Source organism: Cibotium barometz, chromosome 34 (genome assembly GCF_041138505.1).
Source record: "Cibotium barometz isolate CiBa-2024 chromosome 34, ASM4113850v1, whole genome shotgun sequence".
Taxonomy (NCBI): Eukaryota; Viridiplantae; Streptophyta; class Polypodiopsida; order Cyatheales; family Cibotiaceae; genus Cibotium; species Cibotium barometz.
The window spans coordinates 20,747,172-20,765,461 of record NC_141079.1 but is presented as its reverse complement, the minus strand read 5'-3'; the positions used below and the strand labels follow the sequence as shown (position 1 = coordinate 20,765,461).

At 46.1% G+C, this 18,290-nt stretch overlaps 1 protein-coding gene across 13 annotated transcripts in view; it reads left to right on the top strand.

Annotated features, from left to right (window-relative positions):
• The window catches only part of LOC147618776 (ATP-dependent zinc metalloprotease FTSH 5, mitochondrial-like), a 42,908-nt gene extending 24,867 nt beyond the window's left edge, over nucleotides 1-18,041 (top strand). For all 13 annotated transcript variants that reach the window (XM_086773822.1, XM_086773817.1, XM_086773818.1 and 10 more), the window contains 5 exons: nucleotides 15,080-15,337; nucleotides 15,499-15,753; nucleotides 15,837-15,961; nucleotides 16,070-16,546; nucleotides 16,718-18,041. In XM_086773822.1, coding sequence (XP_086629948.1) covers nucleotides 15,080-15,337; nucleotides 15,499-15,753; nucleotides 15,837-15,961; nucleotides 16,070-16,546; nucleotides 16,718-17,647 — 2,045 coding nt within the window. In that variant the 3' untranslated portion in view covers nucleotides 17,648-18,041. The remainder of the gene's footprint in view (nucleotides 1-15,079; nucleotides 15,338-15,498; nucleotides 15,754-15,836; nucleotides 15,962-16,069; nucleotides 16,547-16,717) is intronic.
• The last annotated feature ends 249 nt before the right edge of the window (nucleotides 18,042-18,290 follow it).

Sequence of the window (18,290 nt, the reverse complement as noted above, 5' to 3'; positions counted from 1 at the left end):
TGAGCATAGCAGGCTTGAGTTGAAGAAGCTATCGGCCACCCGCTTTGCCTACATGTGACTGCGTCTATACGATGTGAGGCCCGCCCTTCGCTAGACAGTTGTTTCCACCATGTGGAACGAATGGGATGAGCACGTCACTGAAGAGGCCAAAGCCATGCAACGCTTTTGCCTAGAGGAGAGAATTTGGACTAGAGTCCGAGCAATTGTCATTGCTATGACTCCATTCTATAGGCTCTTGCGGATGACAGATTGCGAGGGGTCCACCATGGGCCTTCTTGTCCACTTCTTTAGAGCTGCCCTTGTGGAGTTGGAGGCTTGCACAGACATTACATTTGACGAGCGAGCACAAATCATGGAGATTGCACAGAAGAGATGGAGGTGGATGCACAAACCAATCCACGGGTTTGCAGCATTGGTACATCTAGCCTACAAGTCTCCAGTAGTTTGCACCGATAGGGAGCTTCGACAAGATCAGGATGCATATATGCTTCGAGCTGTGCCAGTTGATGAGCACAATGCCTTTCTAGAGGAGTTGGGCTGCTATGTTGATCAGAGAGGTGAAACCTTCTTTTCGTCTCTCACTTGCTGGAGGAGGGAGTCACTTGTGAAGCCCGTTTTTGGGTGGGACAATTTTGGGTATGGACTAGAGCATCTCCAACCCATAGCCTTAAGGGTCCTAGCCCAGGATTGTTCTACGGGTGCATGTGAGAGGAACTGGAGTTCCTATTCTCTCATACACCCGAGGATACGCAATCGACTGAGCACACGACAGTTGGAGCGGTTGGTCTACTGCCGCACTAACTTGCGCATGATGCAGGGCATTCTTAGTATGGGTAGTCCCAAGCAGGTAAGTGACAAGTCTAGACTCTAACTTGTCATGACTCATAACTTTTAAGTTTTGTGTACACTGTACAGACTCTTAACTTTTGTGCCTTAATGTGCAGGTCAATGTTGACACTTTCACATTGACGAGTGAAAACTTTGCAAGTGTCAATCAACAACCTGATGAGGAGGAGGAGGCAATCTTCATGGAGCTCTATAGTGAGCTTGTGGGTGGCAGCAGATACTCGCAGCACCAGGAGTCAGCATGGACGGGACCGAGCAGTTGGAGTTCATAAGCCTCCGCCTTCGACATCGGCAGAGGGTGGCCTTCGCACATATGTGAGGCGGGGATCCTCGAGCTCCAATCCCCGCCTTCATGATGATATTCCATTGCCCCTTCATGATGATACCCCATTGCCTAGAGATCCCTTGTTTGATGATGATGGCAACCTACTTAGCGAGAATGATCCCCGGAGTGTCTCGTCCACCTTCGAAGAGTCCTCTTCAGAGAACTCTCTTGATGGACACCCTAGCATAGTTGGTTCCGTATGTCGTACGGCTGAAACCGCACGCACTTGCTGTACCGTACGGATTCGTACGATACCGTACGTTTTTTTTTTGGGGTTGTTGTTGTTGTTGTTGTTGTTGTGGGTGTGTGTGTGTGTTGTTGTTGTTGTTGTTGCGTGGAGCAATTTCAGTCTTCTAGAGAGCCATTCATCGCCCTTTGCAGCCTATAGGGAGTTGTTTGTCAGGAGCGTGTGCACTTGCCATTGCCATATTAGGCAAGCGATCATATTGCCTGATGAGGAGGAGGAGGCAATCTTCATGGAGCTCTATAGTGAGCTTGTGGCAGCAGATACTCGTAGCACCAGGAGTCAGCATGGACGGGGCCGAGCAGTTGGAGTTCATAGGCCTCCGCCTTCGGCATCGGCAAAGGGTGGCCTTCGCACATATGTGAGGCGGGGATCCTCGAGCTCCAATCCCCGCCTTCATGATGATATTCCATTGCCCCCTCATGATGATACCCCACTGCCTAGAGAGCCCTTGTTTGATGATGATGGCAACCTACTTAGCGAGAATGATCCCCAGAGTGTCTCGTCCACCTTCGAAGAGTCCCCTTCAGAGAACTCTCTTGATGGACACTCTAGTAGTGATCATGTTGATGATCATGCAGATGTCGGTGATGATGTAGACTTTTGATATGTTATAGCTCTCTAGGCATTGGGCATCTATCTCCTTCTAGCCCATCGATGATGTATTGTAGTATGTAGTATCATGTATGTACGCATGTTGGCGGTCGCCCATGCCATGAGTTTTTTGCCTATCCTTTTGTAGCAATTTTGTACTCTAATGGCATGATGACATTATGTTCATGGTTCTACTATTTTGTAACTTCTTGTCTACAATTTTTAAGTTTAGGAAGTATTTTAAAAAAAAAAACGTACTAATATCGTACCGTATCTCAAAAAATTTTAAGGTACCAATTAGTACCGTATTTTATCGTACATTATCGTATCGTACCTTTCGTACTAACTAACCATGCACTCTAGTAGTGATCATGTTGATGATCATGCAGATGTTGGTGATGATGTAGACTTTTGATATGTTATAGCTCTCTAGGCATTGGGCATCTCTCTCCTTCTAGCCCATTGATGATGTATTGTAGTATGTAGTATCATGTATGTACGCATGTTGGCGGTCGCCCATGCCATGAGTTTTTGGCCTATCCTTTTGTAGCAATTTTATTTTCTAATGGCATGATGACATTATGTTCATGGTTCTACTATTTTGTAACTTCTTGTCTACAATTTTTAAGTTTAGGAAGTATTTTTAAAAAAAAAACGTACTAATATCGTACCGTACCTCAAAAAATTTTAAGGTACCAATTAGTACCGTATTTTATCGTACCGTACCGTACCGTACCTTTTGTACTAACTAAGCCTGTTCTTCGCCATCAACACCTTCTCCAACTTGCTTTTCAGATGTATGGTCAGCCCTAGACTTGTATGGGCATATGTATGGGCGATATGGACGCGTGTACGAAGCTGTAGGGACAGAAATTTCAGAAATCCTAAAAATTTTAAAAACCCTAAAAACTGGTTTTTGGATGTTTTATCGTCCGAAAACCATTAAAACTTGGACATAGAGCTTGGGCATGGAACTTGGACATGAACATGGAACTTAGACATATATAGCTTGGACATGGATCTGGACTTGGACTTGGACTTGGTTTTGGATTTGATTTGGACTTGGAACTTGGACTTGGATTCATTGGATATTGGATATTGGATTTGGTACTAGCCCGGTGAGAGAGACTTGTGGGTCATTCCCGTGGTGTGCACGACATCAGAGATCTCGTGCCTTGACATTGACATCAACTTGGATATTCTACATCGGCACATCTGTCTGTTTTGTATTCATTGATTGTATTGATCCTAGCTAGTGTGCTCGTGGATTTTTCCTGAATAGATTCTTGAAAGGAGGCGGGGCATGTTCCCCGCTCAATGTGGTGTACTATGCAAGATCCCTATTCCCTTCTCTCTCTCCCCTCTCTCTCTATATCTCTCTCTTGGACACATAGTTGAGTCACTACATGTCCCGCTGGGCTTACAGTGGTATCAGAGCAGGATTTCTCTTGAAGAAACTTTCTTGGGGTGACAAAGCCATGTCGAGAGTAGAGCGAGACTAAGGGCATCATGAAGGGAATAACTAAGAGACCGATCCAGGACTTCAGGATGGGAATCATGGTCATCAGAAGAGTACCATGACTTTCAGCAGTTCATATGATTTCTCAAAGACAAAGAAGTCCTAGCTTGGAGAGCCAAGAAGGAAAAGGATCAAAGAAGGGCTCAAATGTTTGAAGATTTCAGCAAGGATCGAGCCACCGAAGCCGAAGGAGTTGAAGCTACTAAAGCCTATCTTCGGGCCAAAGGAGCCACCCATTGCAGGAGGATATAGAGCTACCCTCTCTATTTATCATGGAGAAGTTAAGGAAGCTACTCCTAGACCTACTCTTTCAGATGCAATTTCCTCAGGACAGGTAAGGAAAAGGAAGATAGAGAAGCTAGAGAGATTGAAAGATCATCACATTGACATCATGCCAGGAAGTTCGACAAATGGTTTGCAGTGGTGCTTAGCCCGTTGCATGTTTCGACAAATAAAGCCATGGGATTGTTGTGGACCAAAGCTAAATTAGAATCCTTTTGAAGCATTGAGACTTTATGCTAGCAAAGGACTAGTGTTTGATATTCTAGACCTTTTTTGTAGCTAAACATGATGAGCTTGCATTGGAGCAGTCTTGAATGGCCTATGAATGTCAAAGACAACAAGGTAGCAGATGCACTATCTCGGAGAGTCCTGAGCCATGAGGTTTCTATGGGTTACCCTATGGATTTTATTTTGATGAAGGATCTTTATGCTACCAAAGAGGATTTCAAAGATGTTTGAAACAGATTGTAGAATATAGATTTGGTGACTTTTTATGTCATCAAGAAGGTTTGTCGTATGATACAAACCCAAGTCATGTGTAACACAAGGAATTGAGGCCAAAGTAATGAAAGAGTGTCATGCTGCTCTATACATGGGGCATAGAGACACCTTGACTACTACAACAAGAAATATCCGGGGTGTATATATATGTATGTATGTATATATACATATATATACATATATATATATATATATATGTATATGTATATGTATATGTATATATACACACACACACACACACACACACACACACACACCGTTATTTTGCTTATAATGGTTACTTGGATATGCTCTAGTTGGGTGGCACTGATGCCGGATAGCCCAAGGAGCAAGATTTGTATATGGGAGACAACGATGTGAGATGATCCATTGGATGGCAACGATACCAGAACGAGATTTGTATATGGGAGGCGACGAGGCCTGATGACCCATTGGACGGCAATGATGCCAGATATCTTGGACTTCGCAGTGAGGCGGTCATTGCGACCAGACGGCTCATATGATTGTATTGGATTTCGCAGTCAGGCAGTCATTGCAACCTGATGGCCGAGATGACTGATTTCGCAGTTGGGCGGTCATTGCGACCAGATGGCCTAGATGACTGTATTGGATTTCGTAGTCGGGCGGTCATTGCGACCAGATGGTCCAGATGACTGTATTGGATTTTCATAGTTGGGCGGTCAATGTGACCAGATGGCCCAGATAACTATTGATGAACTCTCGGGCGGTCCTAGTGACCAGATGGCCTTGAGGATAGTCTGAGTGGTCCTAGTGGCCAGATGGTTCAGGACGGTTTCGATGAAACCGGACAGGACAATCCATGAACACGAGGATTATTACTTGTGCATTGCATATTGATGTATGTTTGAATTTCTTTGACTTCCTGTGCTGCTTTTGATGCGTGGAGAATGCTTGGATTTATGACATGTGATAGTCCATTGGGCTCCAGACTACTTGGCTAGTACGTGGAATACCTAGTAGATGCGAATGATGCATACTTGTTTGTTGACTAGCTTTTGTCTAGTTTTTTCAAGAGGTAAGTATGCATTTATTTTGTCTAACACATGTGACAGGCCATGAAGATGTACCATCAAGAACAAGGACATCGTTCAAAGAAAGGCATTGAGATGTTGCTAGATGAGCAGATGGGAAAGACTAAATGCACAAGCTCACTAGATGGAGCTAGCAGCTTGAAACATATGAATGTACTTGATGTACCTTGAAACCTTGATGTACCTTAAAATATATGGATGTACTTGGAAGATATGGATATGCTTGGAACACTTGCGGTCTGTAGTTGAGGACAACTGTGATGTAAGAGGAAGGGAATGTAACTATTTGGCCCTCCTAGCTCTATTTCACATGATGAAATCCATGCTTGGACACTAGACAGGTGGAAGAAGACATGGGGACGGGGTCCGTAAGGTTTGATTAAGAAAAAGCACCATTCTTGGTCAAAAAGCAAGAAAAAGCAAAAAGTCAAACAAGGTTGACGGCGAGCCAAGGGCACCATTGGAAAGACGAGACTGAGCTGGATCAAAAAGCTAAAAGGTGCTTTCTCAAAAAGCAGCTCTAAGGCCAAAAAGCAAGGCCTTAAAGCCAGAAAAGCAAAGTACCAAAAGTTGAGTAATATTCTATTAATAAAAGTAAAAAGAGCAAAAGCAAAGACAAAAAGGAAAAAGCAAAGCATAAAAAGGCAAAGCAAAAGCATGGACAAGCTTTTGGCAAAAAGCAGAGTCCCTTTCAAGTATAAAAAGGCTTGAACCTCTCTTGTAGCATCATGAAGGAGATCATGGAGTATGTGTGGCATCATTATGATCATGGAGAGCTTCTTCTTCGCTATCAACACCTTCTCCAACTTGCTTTTCAGATGTAAGGTCAGTCCTAGACTTGTATGGGCATATGCATGGGTGATATGGACGCATGTACGGAGCTGTACGAACATAAATTTCAAAAATCCTAAAAATTTTAGAAACCCTAAAATTGCTCCAAAAATCCTAAAAACTGGTTTTTGGATGTTTTTGTCGCCCAAAAACCGTTAAAACAAGTTTTATATTAGTTTTCTTTCCAGAAAGAGCTTTTCCATGGTTTTCTTCATCGACAAGGTTGTAGGAGTTGTGGAGATTACTCATGGGAACTTAGACTGATTGAACTTGGACATGGAGCATAGACATGGAGAACTTGGACATAGAGCTTGGGCATGGAACTTGGACATGAACATGGAACTTAGACATATAGCTTGGACATGGAGCTGGACTTGGACTTGATCTAGACTTGGTTTTGGATTTGATTTGGACTTGGAACTTGGACTTGGATTCATTGGACATTGGATATTGGATATTGGATTTGGTACTAGCCCGGTGAGAGATATTTGTGGGTCATCTCCGTGGTGTGAACGGCATCAAAGATCTCGTGTCTCGACATCGATATCAACATCGACATCAACTTGGATATCCTTTATCGGCATATCTGTCTGTTTTGTATTCATTGATTGTATTGATCCTGGCCCGCGTGCCCATGGATTGCTCTTGAATAAGTTTCTGAAAGGAGGTGGAGGTTGTTCCGTGCTCAATGTGGTGTACTGTGCAAGATCCCTATTCACTTATATCTCTTTGTAATATGCGGAAGCTTCGGAGAAGGATCGGTACTTCAAAACTCAGAAAACAGCACTCTTTTCGCGACGGAATTCACGCACAAACTGAAAGACGATGTGCAGAAAATAGAGAGAGAAGGGGGAGATGGAGAAGGACACAGTATTGGGTCCCAATTACCCTTTGTAGGGCCCCCTCCACGGATGGTGTATTTGCTTTATTAGAATGATGTAAATCTGAAACAAATACAAAGTACTTGACCTTTTCTTGGCTGGAAAACCTGCCCTTGACCTTCAGTCCTTCACCCCTTAGCTTTAGCAAACCCTTGGCTGTCCTGGCCCTTGAATGCTCGAGGCTCTTGGTGAATTATGAGATGAATAATGGGATTATGGGCTGGGGTATTTATACCCCTCCCTTCATGCAGTCGGCTGGCTTCAGGACAGCCCACGACTGAATTTCATCATTAAATGCTTTCACACTCAATAAAGTGTTTTCACACTTGTTTGATGGCTGTCCAGCCTGCGCACATGTTCTGGGCAGCACCCTGGCTGCTGGACATGCTGCGCAGAGGTGTGGGACTGCCCCCCACACCTGGCCGCCTGCTGTTCTAGGGTTTTACCCTCTGTCGGCTGCCTGTCCAGAGGCTCTGGAGCTGGCCGACTGCCCCTCCAGCCCTTGCCTTGGCTGGTGGGCACTATCTTGGGCCCTCCTGGCCCCTTGGGGGTGGTTCTATACCTCCCCCATGCCCATGCTAAGTATGCCAATGCAAAACCTTGCCCTGGGGTAGCCCTATGGGCTGGCCCCATCTCTACATGCAAACTACATGCCTACAGAGGCCTGGCATCCAGTTGCAAACCAGATACTCAGCACATCTGACATCATTCCAGAGGGAGACTCACAGCGCGGACTGGCACTGCTTCATGTGCAGGACAATGCACACCTGACCTTGGACTCATGTGCAGGACAATGCACACCTGACCTCGGACGACTGAGATGGATCCCTGGCTGACTCGTCCCGGACTGGGCTCACATGGGACCAGTTCACCATCCCAGGTCCTGCACCTTCTGTACAGAAATGTCTACGTGGCATCCAAGTGCGGGATGCACGTGACATCCCCTTCTGCTTAACTTGACGGAAGCTGCATAGCCTCCAAATAATCCGTCAATAAAGCCGGATAGTTTTCGAAAAATTCTGTGTCGAGCCATACCGCTTCATGAGTTCCTCGGTCCTGAAACTTCGTGAGGAACTGTCGTAGTCTTCGGCCTGAGCCATGCTTGAAACGGTGCAGAAGGATCTGTTCTGGAACCATTACTTCTGCTTCATCAATGATGTCTGGTTCCGCTTCGTCTTTGACCTCTGAAGGGGGTGGACCTGCATATGGCTTTAACCAACTGACATGAAATACATCGTGCATAGTCCAACTCGGAGGTAGCTTTAACTGCATAGACACCTCATTAATCTTTTTCCGGATGGGGAATGGTCCGAAGCTCCTGAAAGACAACTTTGGGCATCGCTTGCCCACCTGCTTTAATCTTTGCTTCATAATCCGAAGATATACCCAATCTCCTTCCGAAAACTTCATGTCCCTTCGGTCTTTATTGGCCTGTCGAGTGTAGGCCTCTTGCGCTTTAGCCAATCTGTCTTTGACGGACTCTAGGATCTCCTGGTAAGACTCCGTCACTCTGTTCGCCTCCGGTACTGAAGACGACGTCCTGGTTAACAACGACTGGAAAGGTCTTCCAAACGCTGCCTCATATGGAGTCCTGCCAATAGCTGAAGAAAAAGAGTCATTTAAAACAGCTTGAACTAAAGGCAAAAACGATTCCCACTTACCTTGCTGATCGTGGACATAACACTTCAGCACATCAAAGGCCAACTGGTTGTATATCTCTGTCTGGCCATCTGTCTGTGGGTGGAATGCACTGGAAAAATTCAACTTAGTACCAAAATTATCAAACAATGCCCTCCAAAAATGACTGGTAAACTTGGCATCTCGGTCTGACACTATGGTCCTAGGAATTCCACCAATCGGGTACCAATGCCGAATGAATAGCTGGGCAACGTCCTTGGCGGTCACATTGGCCCTGCAAGGAATAAGCATCACAAATTTGCTGAACCTGTCAACAATAGTCAAACACTGTGTATTACGCTTACTCGGACTGGGAGGCAGATTTGTGACAAAGTCCATCGAAATGTCTTGAAAAGGACCCTCAGGAATTGGCAAAGGCTGTAACAGCCCTATCTTCTTTCCACGAGGAGCTTTCACCTTTTGACAAATGTCACAGCGTTGTACATATGTAAACACATCACGCCTCATCTTTGGCCAAGAGTATTGCCGTTCTAACTTCTCCAGAGTCGAATTCATGCCCCTATGACCACCTGTAATGGCGTCATGGGCATCATGGAGAAGAGCTGCCCGGAATGATTTCATGACACACAGTCGGCCTTTGTAGTAAAGCCAACCATCGCGTATCAGAAAATGGCATGGTCCTGTGGCATCCAATGCCTGTTCCCATTGTGTACCGAATTCCTCGGAATCCGCGTACGTGTGCTTCATGTCTTCTAGTCCTGTACCAACAAGGTCTAGTCTAGTGGTCTGAATCGTAGATACTTGTCCCTTCCTGCTCAAAGCATCGGCCACTGGATTGGCCTTTCCTGGAAGGTACTCAATCATGCCACCAAACTGCTGGAATATCCGACTCCAGCGGTGCTGTCGATCACTCCACTGTGCACTGGGCATCGTCTGAATCCAGCGCAATGCCTGATGGTCAGTGCGAACCTCGAATTCACGGCCATACAGAAAATGTTTCCAATGTTTCAAGGCCTGAAATTCTAGACACAAGGTCGAAATTCTATTGGCAAACTGAAGGACTGGTTGCGCATTCTGACGCGCACCCCTGAACTCGTCTTCGAGTCGCTCAAGGTAGTGGGGCGGTAGAAACCGCTGCTTAAGGTCACGGACGAACTCGTCCCACCCATAAGCTGCCATACCTGATCTGGTGTGGGCATGAGCCCACTGAGTCCACCAAGGAATGGCCTCACCTTCCAAATACCAACTGGCTAAGATCACTTTGTCAATATCTGATTTCCTAACTGCGGCAAAGTAAGCTTCAAATTGATGTAACCATGAATACAGAGTAGTGGGATCGAGTTTACCATTATACTTACTGAAGTTCATTTTCTCGGGAAAATGATTCGAGGGCGCCGCCGGTGTCAATCTGGCGTCCAAAGCTCGGAGGTAACGCTCGTGTTCCACTCGTCGCATGGCTTCGTCTTCTCGTTGTCGAATCTCCAATGCCCGTATCTGCATCTCAAGCAAGGAGCTTGACTGCGACTGTGACCCCTCGAGAGGGTCCCTGTGACGAGGATCTGGTATCTGGGATACGGAAGGAGAGGGAGGAGGAGATGGAAAACGCGACGCTGGAGAACGAGAACGCTCCTCCAGAGCCAAAATCCGCGCCTTCTGCTCGTCCAACTTGGTTGTCTGGTCTGCGATTGCTCGCATCATCTGCTGGAACATGTCTTGTACACTCAAGCCGGGTGCCCGAGCTGGGCTGCCTGGTGCACTCTGGTCCCATGGTTCTGGTTCTCTCTCGTCGCCAAAGCTCGCCATAGCGGGAATATGCAGTTCCTTTCCGGAACGCAATCTGACCATCCACTATCTGTGTGGGAGACTTCCTGAGGCTTCCGGAGGCTAAAAACCAACCGTCCTTCGAGGGACAGGAGTCACTCCGAAAGGGGTAGTCCACCGGCGTCTAAAAACCAACCACACGAGCGAAAAATTTTCTGGTTTTCTTTGCTGAATCTTCGTCCTTGAAGTAGGCTCTGATACCACTGTAATATGCGGAAGCTTCGGAGAAGGATCGGTACTTCAAAACTCAGAAAACAGCACTCTTTTCGCGACGGAATTCACGCACAAACTGAAAGACGATGTGCAGAAAATAGAGAGAGAAGGGGGGGATGGAGAAGGACACAGTATTGGGTCCCAATTACCCTCTGTAGGGCCCCCTCCACGGATGGTGTATTTGCTTTATTAGAATGATGTAAATCTGAAACAAATACAAAGTACTTGACCTTTTCTTGGCTGGAAAACCTGCCCTTGACCTTCAGTCCTTCACCCCTTAGCTTTAGCAAACCCTTGGCTGTCCTGGCCCTTGAATGCTTGAGGCTCTTGGTGAATTATGAGATGAATAATGGGATTATGGGCTGGGGTATTTATACCCCTCCCTTCATGCAGTCGGCTGGCTTCAGGACAGCCCACGACTGAATTTCATCATTAAATGCTTTCACACTCAATAAAGTGTTTTCACACTTGTTTGATGGCTGTCCAGCCTGCGCACATGTTCTGGGCAGCACCCTGGCTGCTGGACATGCTGCGCAGAGGTGTGGGACTGCCCCCCACACCTGGCTGCCTGCTGTTCTAGGGTTTTACCCTCTGTCGGCTGCCTGTCCAGAGGCTCTGGAGCTGGCCGACTGCCCCTCCAGCCCTTGCCTTGGCTGGTGGGCACTATCTTGGGCCCTCCTGGCCCCTTGGGGGTGGTTCTATACCTCCCCCATGCCCATGCTAAGTATGCCAATGCAAAACCTTGCCCTGGGGTAGCCCTATGGGCTGGCCCCATCTCTACATGCAAACTACATGCCTACAGAGGCCTGGCATCCAGTTGCAAACCAGATACTCAGCACATCTGACATCATTCCAGAGGGAGACTCACAGCGCGGACTGGCACTGCTTCATGTGCAGGACAATGCACACCTGACCTTGGACTCATGTGCAGGACAATGCACACCTGACCTCGGACGACTGAGATGGATCCCTGGCTGACTCGTCCCGGACTGGGCTCACATGGGACCAGTTCACCATCCCAGGTCCTGCACCTTCTGTACAGAAATGTCTACGTGGCATCCAAGTGCGGGATGCATGTGACACTCTCCCCTCTCTCTATATCTTTATTTCTTGGACACGTGGTTGAGTCTGTCACTATATACCCCCGATGTGAACTCTCTTATAAATTATAAGTTTGTTCACCCAAACTTTAATGAATATGAACTTGCAACCATAGACTTAGGCCTGTATCCCTTTCGTTGATCTTAATGCAATAGTAAACAAAGAATTAATAATTAAATAAGGTTGAGTGTGCACACTTACCACCTACAAAACACATAAAATTCATCGCCTTAGTTCCAAAGAGGTGTGCACACACTCGTCCATGGGTTGTTCAAGCGTCCGCGATGCCCGTGGACATTCATAGGCAAAATACCATGCAATGTCTAGGCAAACAAAATGAGTCACACGTGCAAGTGCATTTCACAGGCAAATATTTGTGCGTGACGATTTGGATTAAATCTCCCAACTTGTCATCTTGTAGACCAAAACTGTCGTGACCATGGGCACCACCTATGCTAGATCCAAATGCTGTACTCACTAGAGCCTTTGCTCTTGCATGAGCCCAGCTAACTCAGTAGGATCACCAACTCTTCCACGAGTTCACACACACACCGAAAAGAGTCACCAACTCTTTCATGAGTTTACGCAGACACCAGGGTCACCAACCCTTGCATGAATGCATAACTACAATAGTTAGAGTCACCAACTCTTCTTGAGTCACCAACCCTAATCACTCATGAAAGTCACCAACTCTACACGAGTGAATCCATCATGCTCTTTACGATAGGATGGCTGTCCCACATGTTCTTGTTCCGTAGTGTGCACCACATGAGTTTGCTCTTCATGTAAAGTATTGGAAGCATGCATTTCATTGTCCCCGCCTCTTGTGTTAGCATCTCCAACATTCACTGTATGGCTGTCCATAGTGTTCTAAGTGTAGAGATAGCTAGTGTTCGCGGTGATCGTCTTTCACGATAGAATTGAAAGAGAACTGCATGCTCTGATACCAAAGTAACTTGGTTGAACACAATGCTAATTAATACACTTAAATACACCAAGATTTAATGGACAACATGCTCAATACAAGAAGTAATTTCTTGAATTGACAAGAGATGCACAATGAGTCGGAACGGTCGGTCCCTCCCTCAAATAAAGTATATTGATCTTGGGAGAATCAGTACATAGTATCATGGGCATTTCTGACCAGATTTCCATACCAATGTTTATGAATACAATATTGCAAGCAATGTGGTTGTCAGTGTAGCCTTGCAACTCACACTACCCTCGCAAGTGTCCCATGTTTCCTACCATCTGCTCTCTATTGTTCTACCAACACATGGTAGCAACAATCTCCAAGAGAGCACGTAGGACAAGAGAACCCTACATAGAGTATGTGAACATGGAATCCTGCTCCTCCCTCTTGTTACTTGCTTCCATATTTAATCATTGAAGCTTACGAATTGCAAGTAGAGTTGATAACAGCGGAAGTCTTCGCGATGGAAGTATTGGAGTGTTGAAATCTTCAATCTGTTTGCGATGACAAAAGTCTTCAAGAGGATGAAGCGAACCTTGGGAAAGTTGCCTTATGGTTCAACTTGAGAAAGGAAGGCTGAAATTAGGGCTTTCAGCAAAGACCAAAAATTATAGCAAATATAAGAGCTCCTTTGCTAAATTTCAGTCATTGGGAGTGTAGGAGTGAACACCACCTGGAAACACTGTTGGAAGCTTGGAAAATACACTAGCAAGCTTGGATATGGAGTTGGGAGGGAGAAAGTACAGAAAATACAGCCAAAAAGCCTCAAGGAGGAGGGCGCCAACTTCTAGAGAGAGGGAAGAGAGATGATGAGATGTCCACTCTAGGTGTTAGGTAGAGTGGACAAGTGACTTGTGGTGCAAGCTGGGATGGACACATGGCTGGTTGCTCCCTTTGTACAAAGGGGATAAGTTATGGGCGGTGGGCATTAAGTTTTATCCACCTCGGGACATCAGTGTGTGTGAACACATGGCTGGTCATAATTTATAAGTGAGTTTTGGTCGCCCAAAACTTAATGAAGTGTGTACACACTCACTTATAAATTAATGCTTATTCCTTAGGCTAGGTTTATGACCAGTACTTACCACTTGTCACATGCCACATAACCATGTCAATAGACAGTTTGATACGCACAGTTCACGGGCGGGTGTCCCCTTACCCGGAACTACACATTGGTCATGCAAGCATGAAAACAACAGCAATTTCAATTGCAGGTAAGCACATAAAGATTGTATGCCATGCAGCATTGGTATGTGAATCCCCATTCATGAGACTATACCGAAATAGACATGCTCGAGGCAAGTATACGAGGTACTAGACCCAAATGGAACACCAATCCTCTAGGCATTTCCAGGCATGCACACAGGCACAAGTCCCAACGGGAAGCCAAGTCCACATTATCACATGAGCAGCATCAATCCGCGGCAAATGTAGCTGCCATGGACGCTATTCCAATGTACATACATAATGAGCGGGTGGACCAATTGGGTGGCCAAATGGTGACAGCTCTGCCTGTAGTAGCAAGTGCCAAGGTGGAGTGATCTATTGGACAATACTTTAGAGGCAATGTGAAGACTTTGAGGTGTCTTATGGAGACTTTTTCATATCGATGCCTTCACTGCAGCAATAATCATGTATTGATGTCAAGACTTTGAGGTGTCTTGAATTTTTCATATTGATGCCTGCACATGGAAGGCTTGATTGGAGATTTGCGTAGTCCATCTGTGCATTTGTATGCTATTTATAGCTAGAATGTCTTTGATTGCATGCGTATAGGAGAAGTGGGGGAGTCACACTCTTGGCCCATAACACCATCTTAAGGGAGGGGCCAAGCAGACACCGCTGCCTGTAATAGCAGGTGCCAAGGTGGAGTGATCTACTGGACAGTACTTTAGAGGTAATGTTGTTGGGACTCCCATGACAAGGTACTGGTTCATACATGGTTTTGAGGGCGTGGCCACACCACAACTGTGCAATTGTAATGGATGACAGGTCGAGTGCTAAAAAGGAATACTGAGTAGCTTCCATTTACACCCGTTTTCTCTTATTGATAGCTCATAGTGGCTTTGCATGTGGGTGCTTTGTTAGCAGCCAGTTTACTGCATGCTAGGGATTTGTAGTGTAACAAGAGCAGTTAGCTCATTGCGATGCGGGCTTTGTGTTTCTTGTTTTGGTGAACTGTCAATTATTTTGCTAAGTCTTAACGTGACGTTGAAGATGTGTGTGGGAAAAACTGAAAGTGATTTGCATGCGGGCAGGCACTCATAATGGGCAAAGTCGCTTGTTTTCTGGATATATTGGCAATTTGGCAAAAAGGATGAAGCAAAATGTGGACGATGTGGAAGTGTCGCTTTTGAAAGAGTACAACAAAAGAGATCCAGAGTACGTTATACGCTGGTATGAAAGAAGTCAGCCGCATCAATGGTTCAACCCTGGTGTTCTTGCCGAGTATGTTAAAGCTTTGGTGAAGGTAGATAAGCTGGATGACAGTGAATTGCTTGCTACTCTACAAGAAGGTTAGTCCTCCTCCCCCTCCCCCTCCCCCCCCCCTTCCGACGCCCACCCCCACCCCCACCCCCACCCCCTCTTCCCCCCTCATTTTCATCCCCATGAAACCCATGAGTCAGGTCTTTATTCCTCTATCCTGTTTAGTTCTGATAACGTTACCTGGTTGCAGGAGTCAAAGCTCGTGTTGGAGAGCAGATGCATGGTTCTACAGCTCCCCTCACAGGTGCTGCGCAGCCAATGCTGGGCAGCATTGTTAGTGCACCAAAAGAAGGCGTTCTAGGTAGTGCAAGTTCTCCTATTCATATGGTCACTGCTGAGGGTGGGTTTAAACAACAATTCTGGCGGACTGTTAGAACCCTGGCATTGGCATTCCTTTTGGTTTCTGGACTTGGAGCCCTCTTTGAGGACCGTGGTATCGGCAAAGGTGAGGTATTTTCTTTGGATCTTGTAATGTGGCTTGGTTTCGTGCTATCTCGGGTGAGTCTTGAGTATAATGAATGTGGGCAGGGCTAGGCTTGAACGAGGAGGTGCAACCGAGCTTGGAGTCTAATACAAAGTTTAGTGACGTGAAAGGTGTGGATGAAGCCAAGGCAGAGCTTGAAGAGATTGTATGCTATTTAAGAGATCCCAAGGTATGCTACTAGTTAATCTTGATCTGTAATAGTGGTTCTTAATGCTTTTTTTTTTTTTGGGCGCAGATTTATGTACAACCGTTGTGATTTGTTGTTATTTTTCTGCAGCGCTTCACACGGCTGGGTGGCAAGCTACCCAAGGGTGTTTTACTAGTTGGGCCACCAGGTACTGGGAAAACTATGCTGGCTCGCGCCATTGCGGGTGAGGCCGGAGTCCCGTTTTTTTACTGCAGTGGTAGCGAGTTTGAAGAGATGTTTGTGGGCGTTGGGGCAAGAAGGGTTAGGGATTTGTTTGCAGCTGCAAAGAAGAGGTCTCCCTGTATCGTATTCATGGATGAGATTGATGCGATTGGAGGAAGTCGGAATCCAAAAGATCAGCAGTATGTCAGGATGACTTTGAATCAGCTTCTAGTGGAACTGGATGGTTTTAAGCAAAATGAAGGGATTATAGTCATTGCAGCAACCAACTTTCCTGAGTCCCTTGACAAGGCACTTGTGCGACCCGGACGCTTTGATCGCCATGTAGTGGTCCCAAACCCGGACGTAGAGGGTCGTCGGCAGATTTTAGAGTTCCACATGTCAAAGGTGAGTTTCATAAAAAACCTGACCTTCCTACTATATTTTGTGGTCGCTGTGAGTTGTGCTTTTGGACAAGAGTGTTCTTGCAAACAGTCAAATATTGTATGCTGATAACTGGTGGGTAAATAAGAGTGCGCATATCAATCTTACTGCTCTTGTGCTTTTGTGTTTTCTAAGGTTTTGAAAGCAGATGATGTGGACTTCATGATAATTGCGCGAGGGACACCTGGCTTCTCTGGAGCTGATCTGGCAAATCTTGTAAATGTGGCTGCATTGAAGGCAGCAATGGATGGTGCAAAGTCAGTTGGCATGTTGGAGCTGGAATATGCCAAAGACAAAATCATGATGGGCAGCGAGAGAAAGTCCGCAGTGATATCAGAAGAGTCGAGGCGGCTTACAGCTTATCACGAGGGTGGACATGCCCTCGTGGCTCTTCACACTGATGGTGCCATGCCTGTGCATAAGGCCACCATTGTTCCTCGCGGATTGTCTCTTGGAATGGTAGCACAGCTTCCGGACAAAGACCAGGACAGTCTTTCGCGCAAGCAAATGCTGGCACGTCTAAATGTTGCAATGGGAGGGAGAGCTGCTGAGGAACTCATCTTTGGAGACAGCGAGGTAACGTCTGGAGCTTCTCACGACTTCAAATCCGCCACTGATCTGGCCCGATTGATGGTGACGAAGTTTGGGATGAGTAAAGAGGTTGGCCTCGTAGCACACGACTATGCTAATGATGGCAATAGCATGAGCACACAGACGAGGCGTCTTGTGGAGAAAGAAGTTAGGGAGCTTTTGCAGATAGCATATGAAAATGCGAAACATATTTTGATGACGCATCAGGAGGAGTTGCATGTGTTGGCCAAGGCTCTTTTAGAGCATGAGACTCTTACTGGAAAGCAGATTAAGGAACTGCTTGCAAAAGCTGATTCGTCTCCCACTGTTACACCGGCCCTTGTTCAAACGAGTCAGACACCTGTTCCGCCACCCACCCCTTCCATGCCATCTGCAGCGGCTGCAGCTGGGGCTGCTGCAGCGGCTGCTGCTGCTGCTACTGCAGCTACTGCGGCAGCAAAAGCGAAGGGTGTTACACAGCCTGTTGGAAGCTAGGTTTGTGCCACCGCCTATGTATCTGTCTGGCAGTGGTACGAGGGCATTTGTCATGAGGTCTATACTAGACATTAGTGTGTTTTAGTGCTCGTAGTCTAATTTGATCAGACAGTAGAAATGATGGGACAACCTACAGCAAAGGCAGCAGATCCCTAACAATTATTGAGAGCAGCCAAGGTTTCAAGTTAAGCAAGACTGCTCACCACTGTCTATGCCCAATAATGGCTCAAGATTACTGTCCAAGGAATACAGATTATGTACTGGCAAGAATCTCAAACATTTTTTTTGGGTCTCATGAAAATCATCTGTACTGTTGAGAATATTCGGCTATGCAATATGCTAAGATTGTGTGTACATTATTTCATCGGAGGCATGTTTAACTTCGAGCTTTCTAGATGGCGGGCAGTTATTTGTGTGAGCCTTGTTTTTCTTCATATTTATGTTGTCCAAGGGGTGTGTCTGTGTTCCCATGATTTCTATGCAGTAAGTAAATCATACCTAATGCATGCTGTGAAGGTGCTCTTATGTGATCATCATTTTTTTTTCAAATTTGAGGAAAGGGGTAATTTCAAAGTGTGAGTGGCTACCTTGGCCATCTCATTCACTCACGTCTTAATTTCCTACGGGCTAGGAGTGACACCGA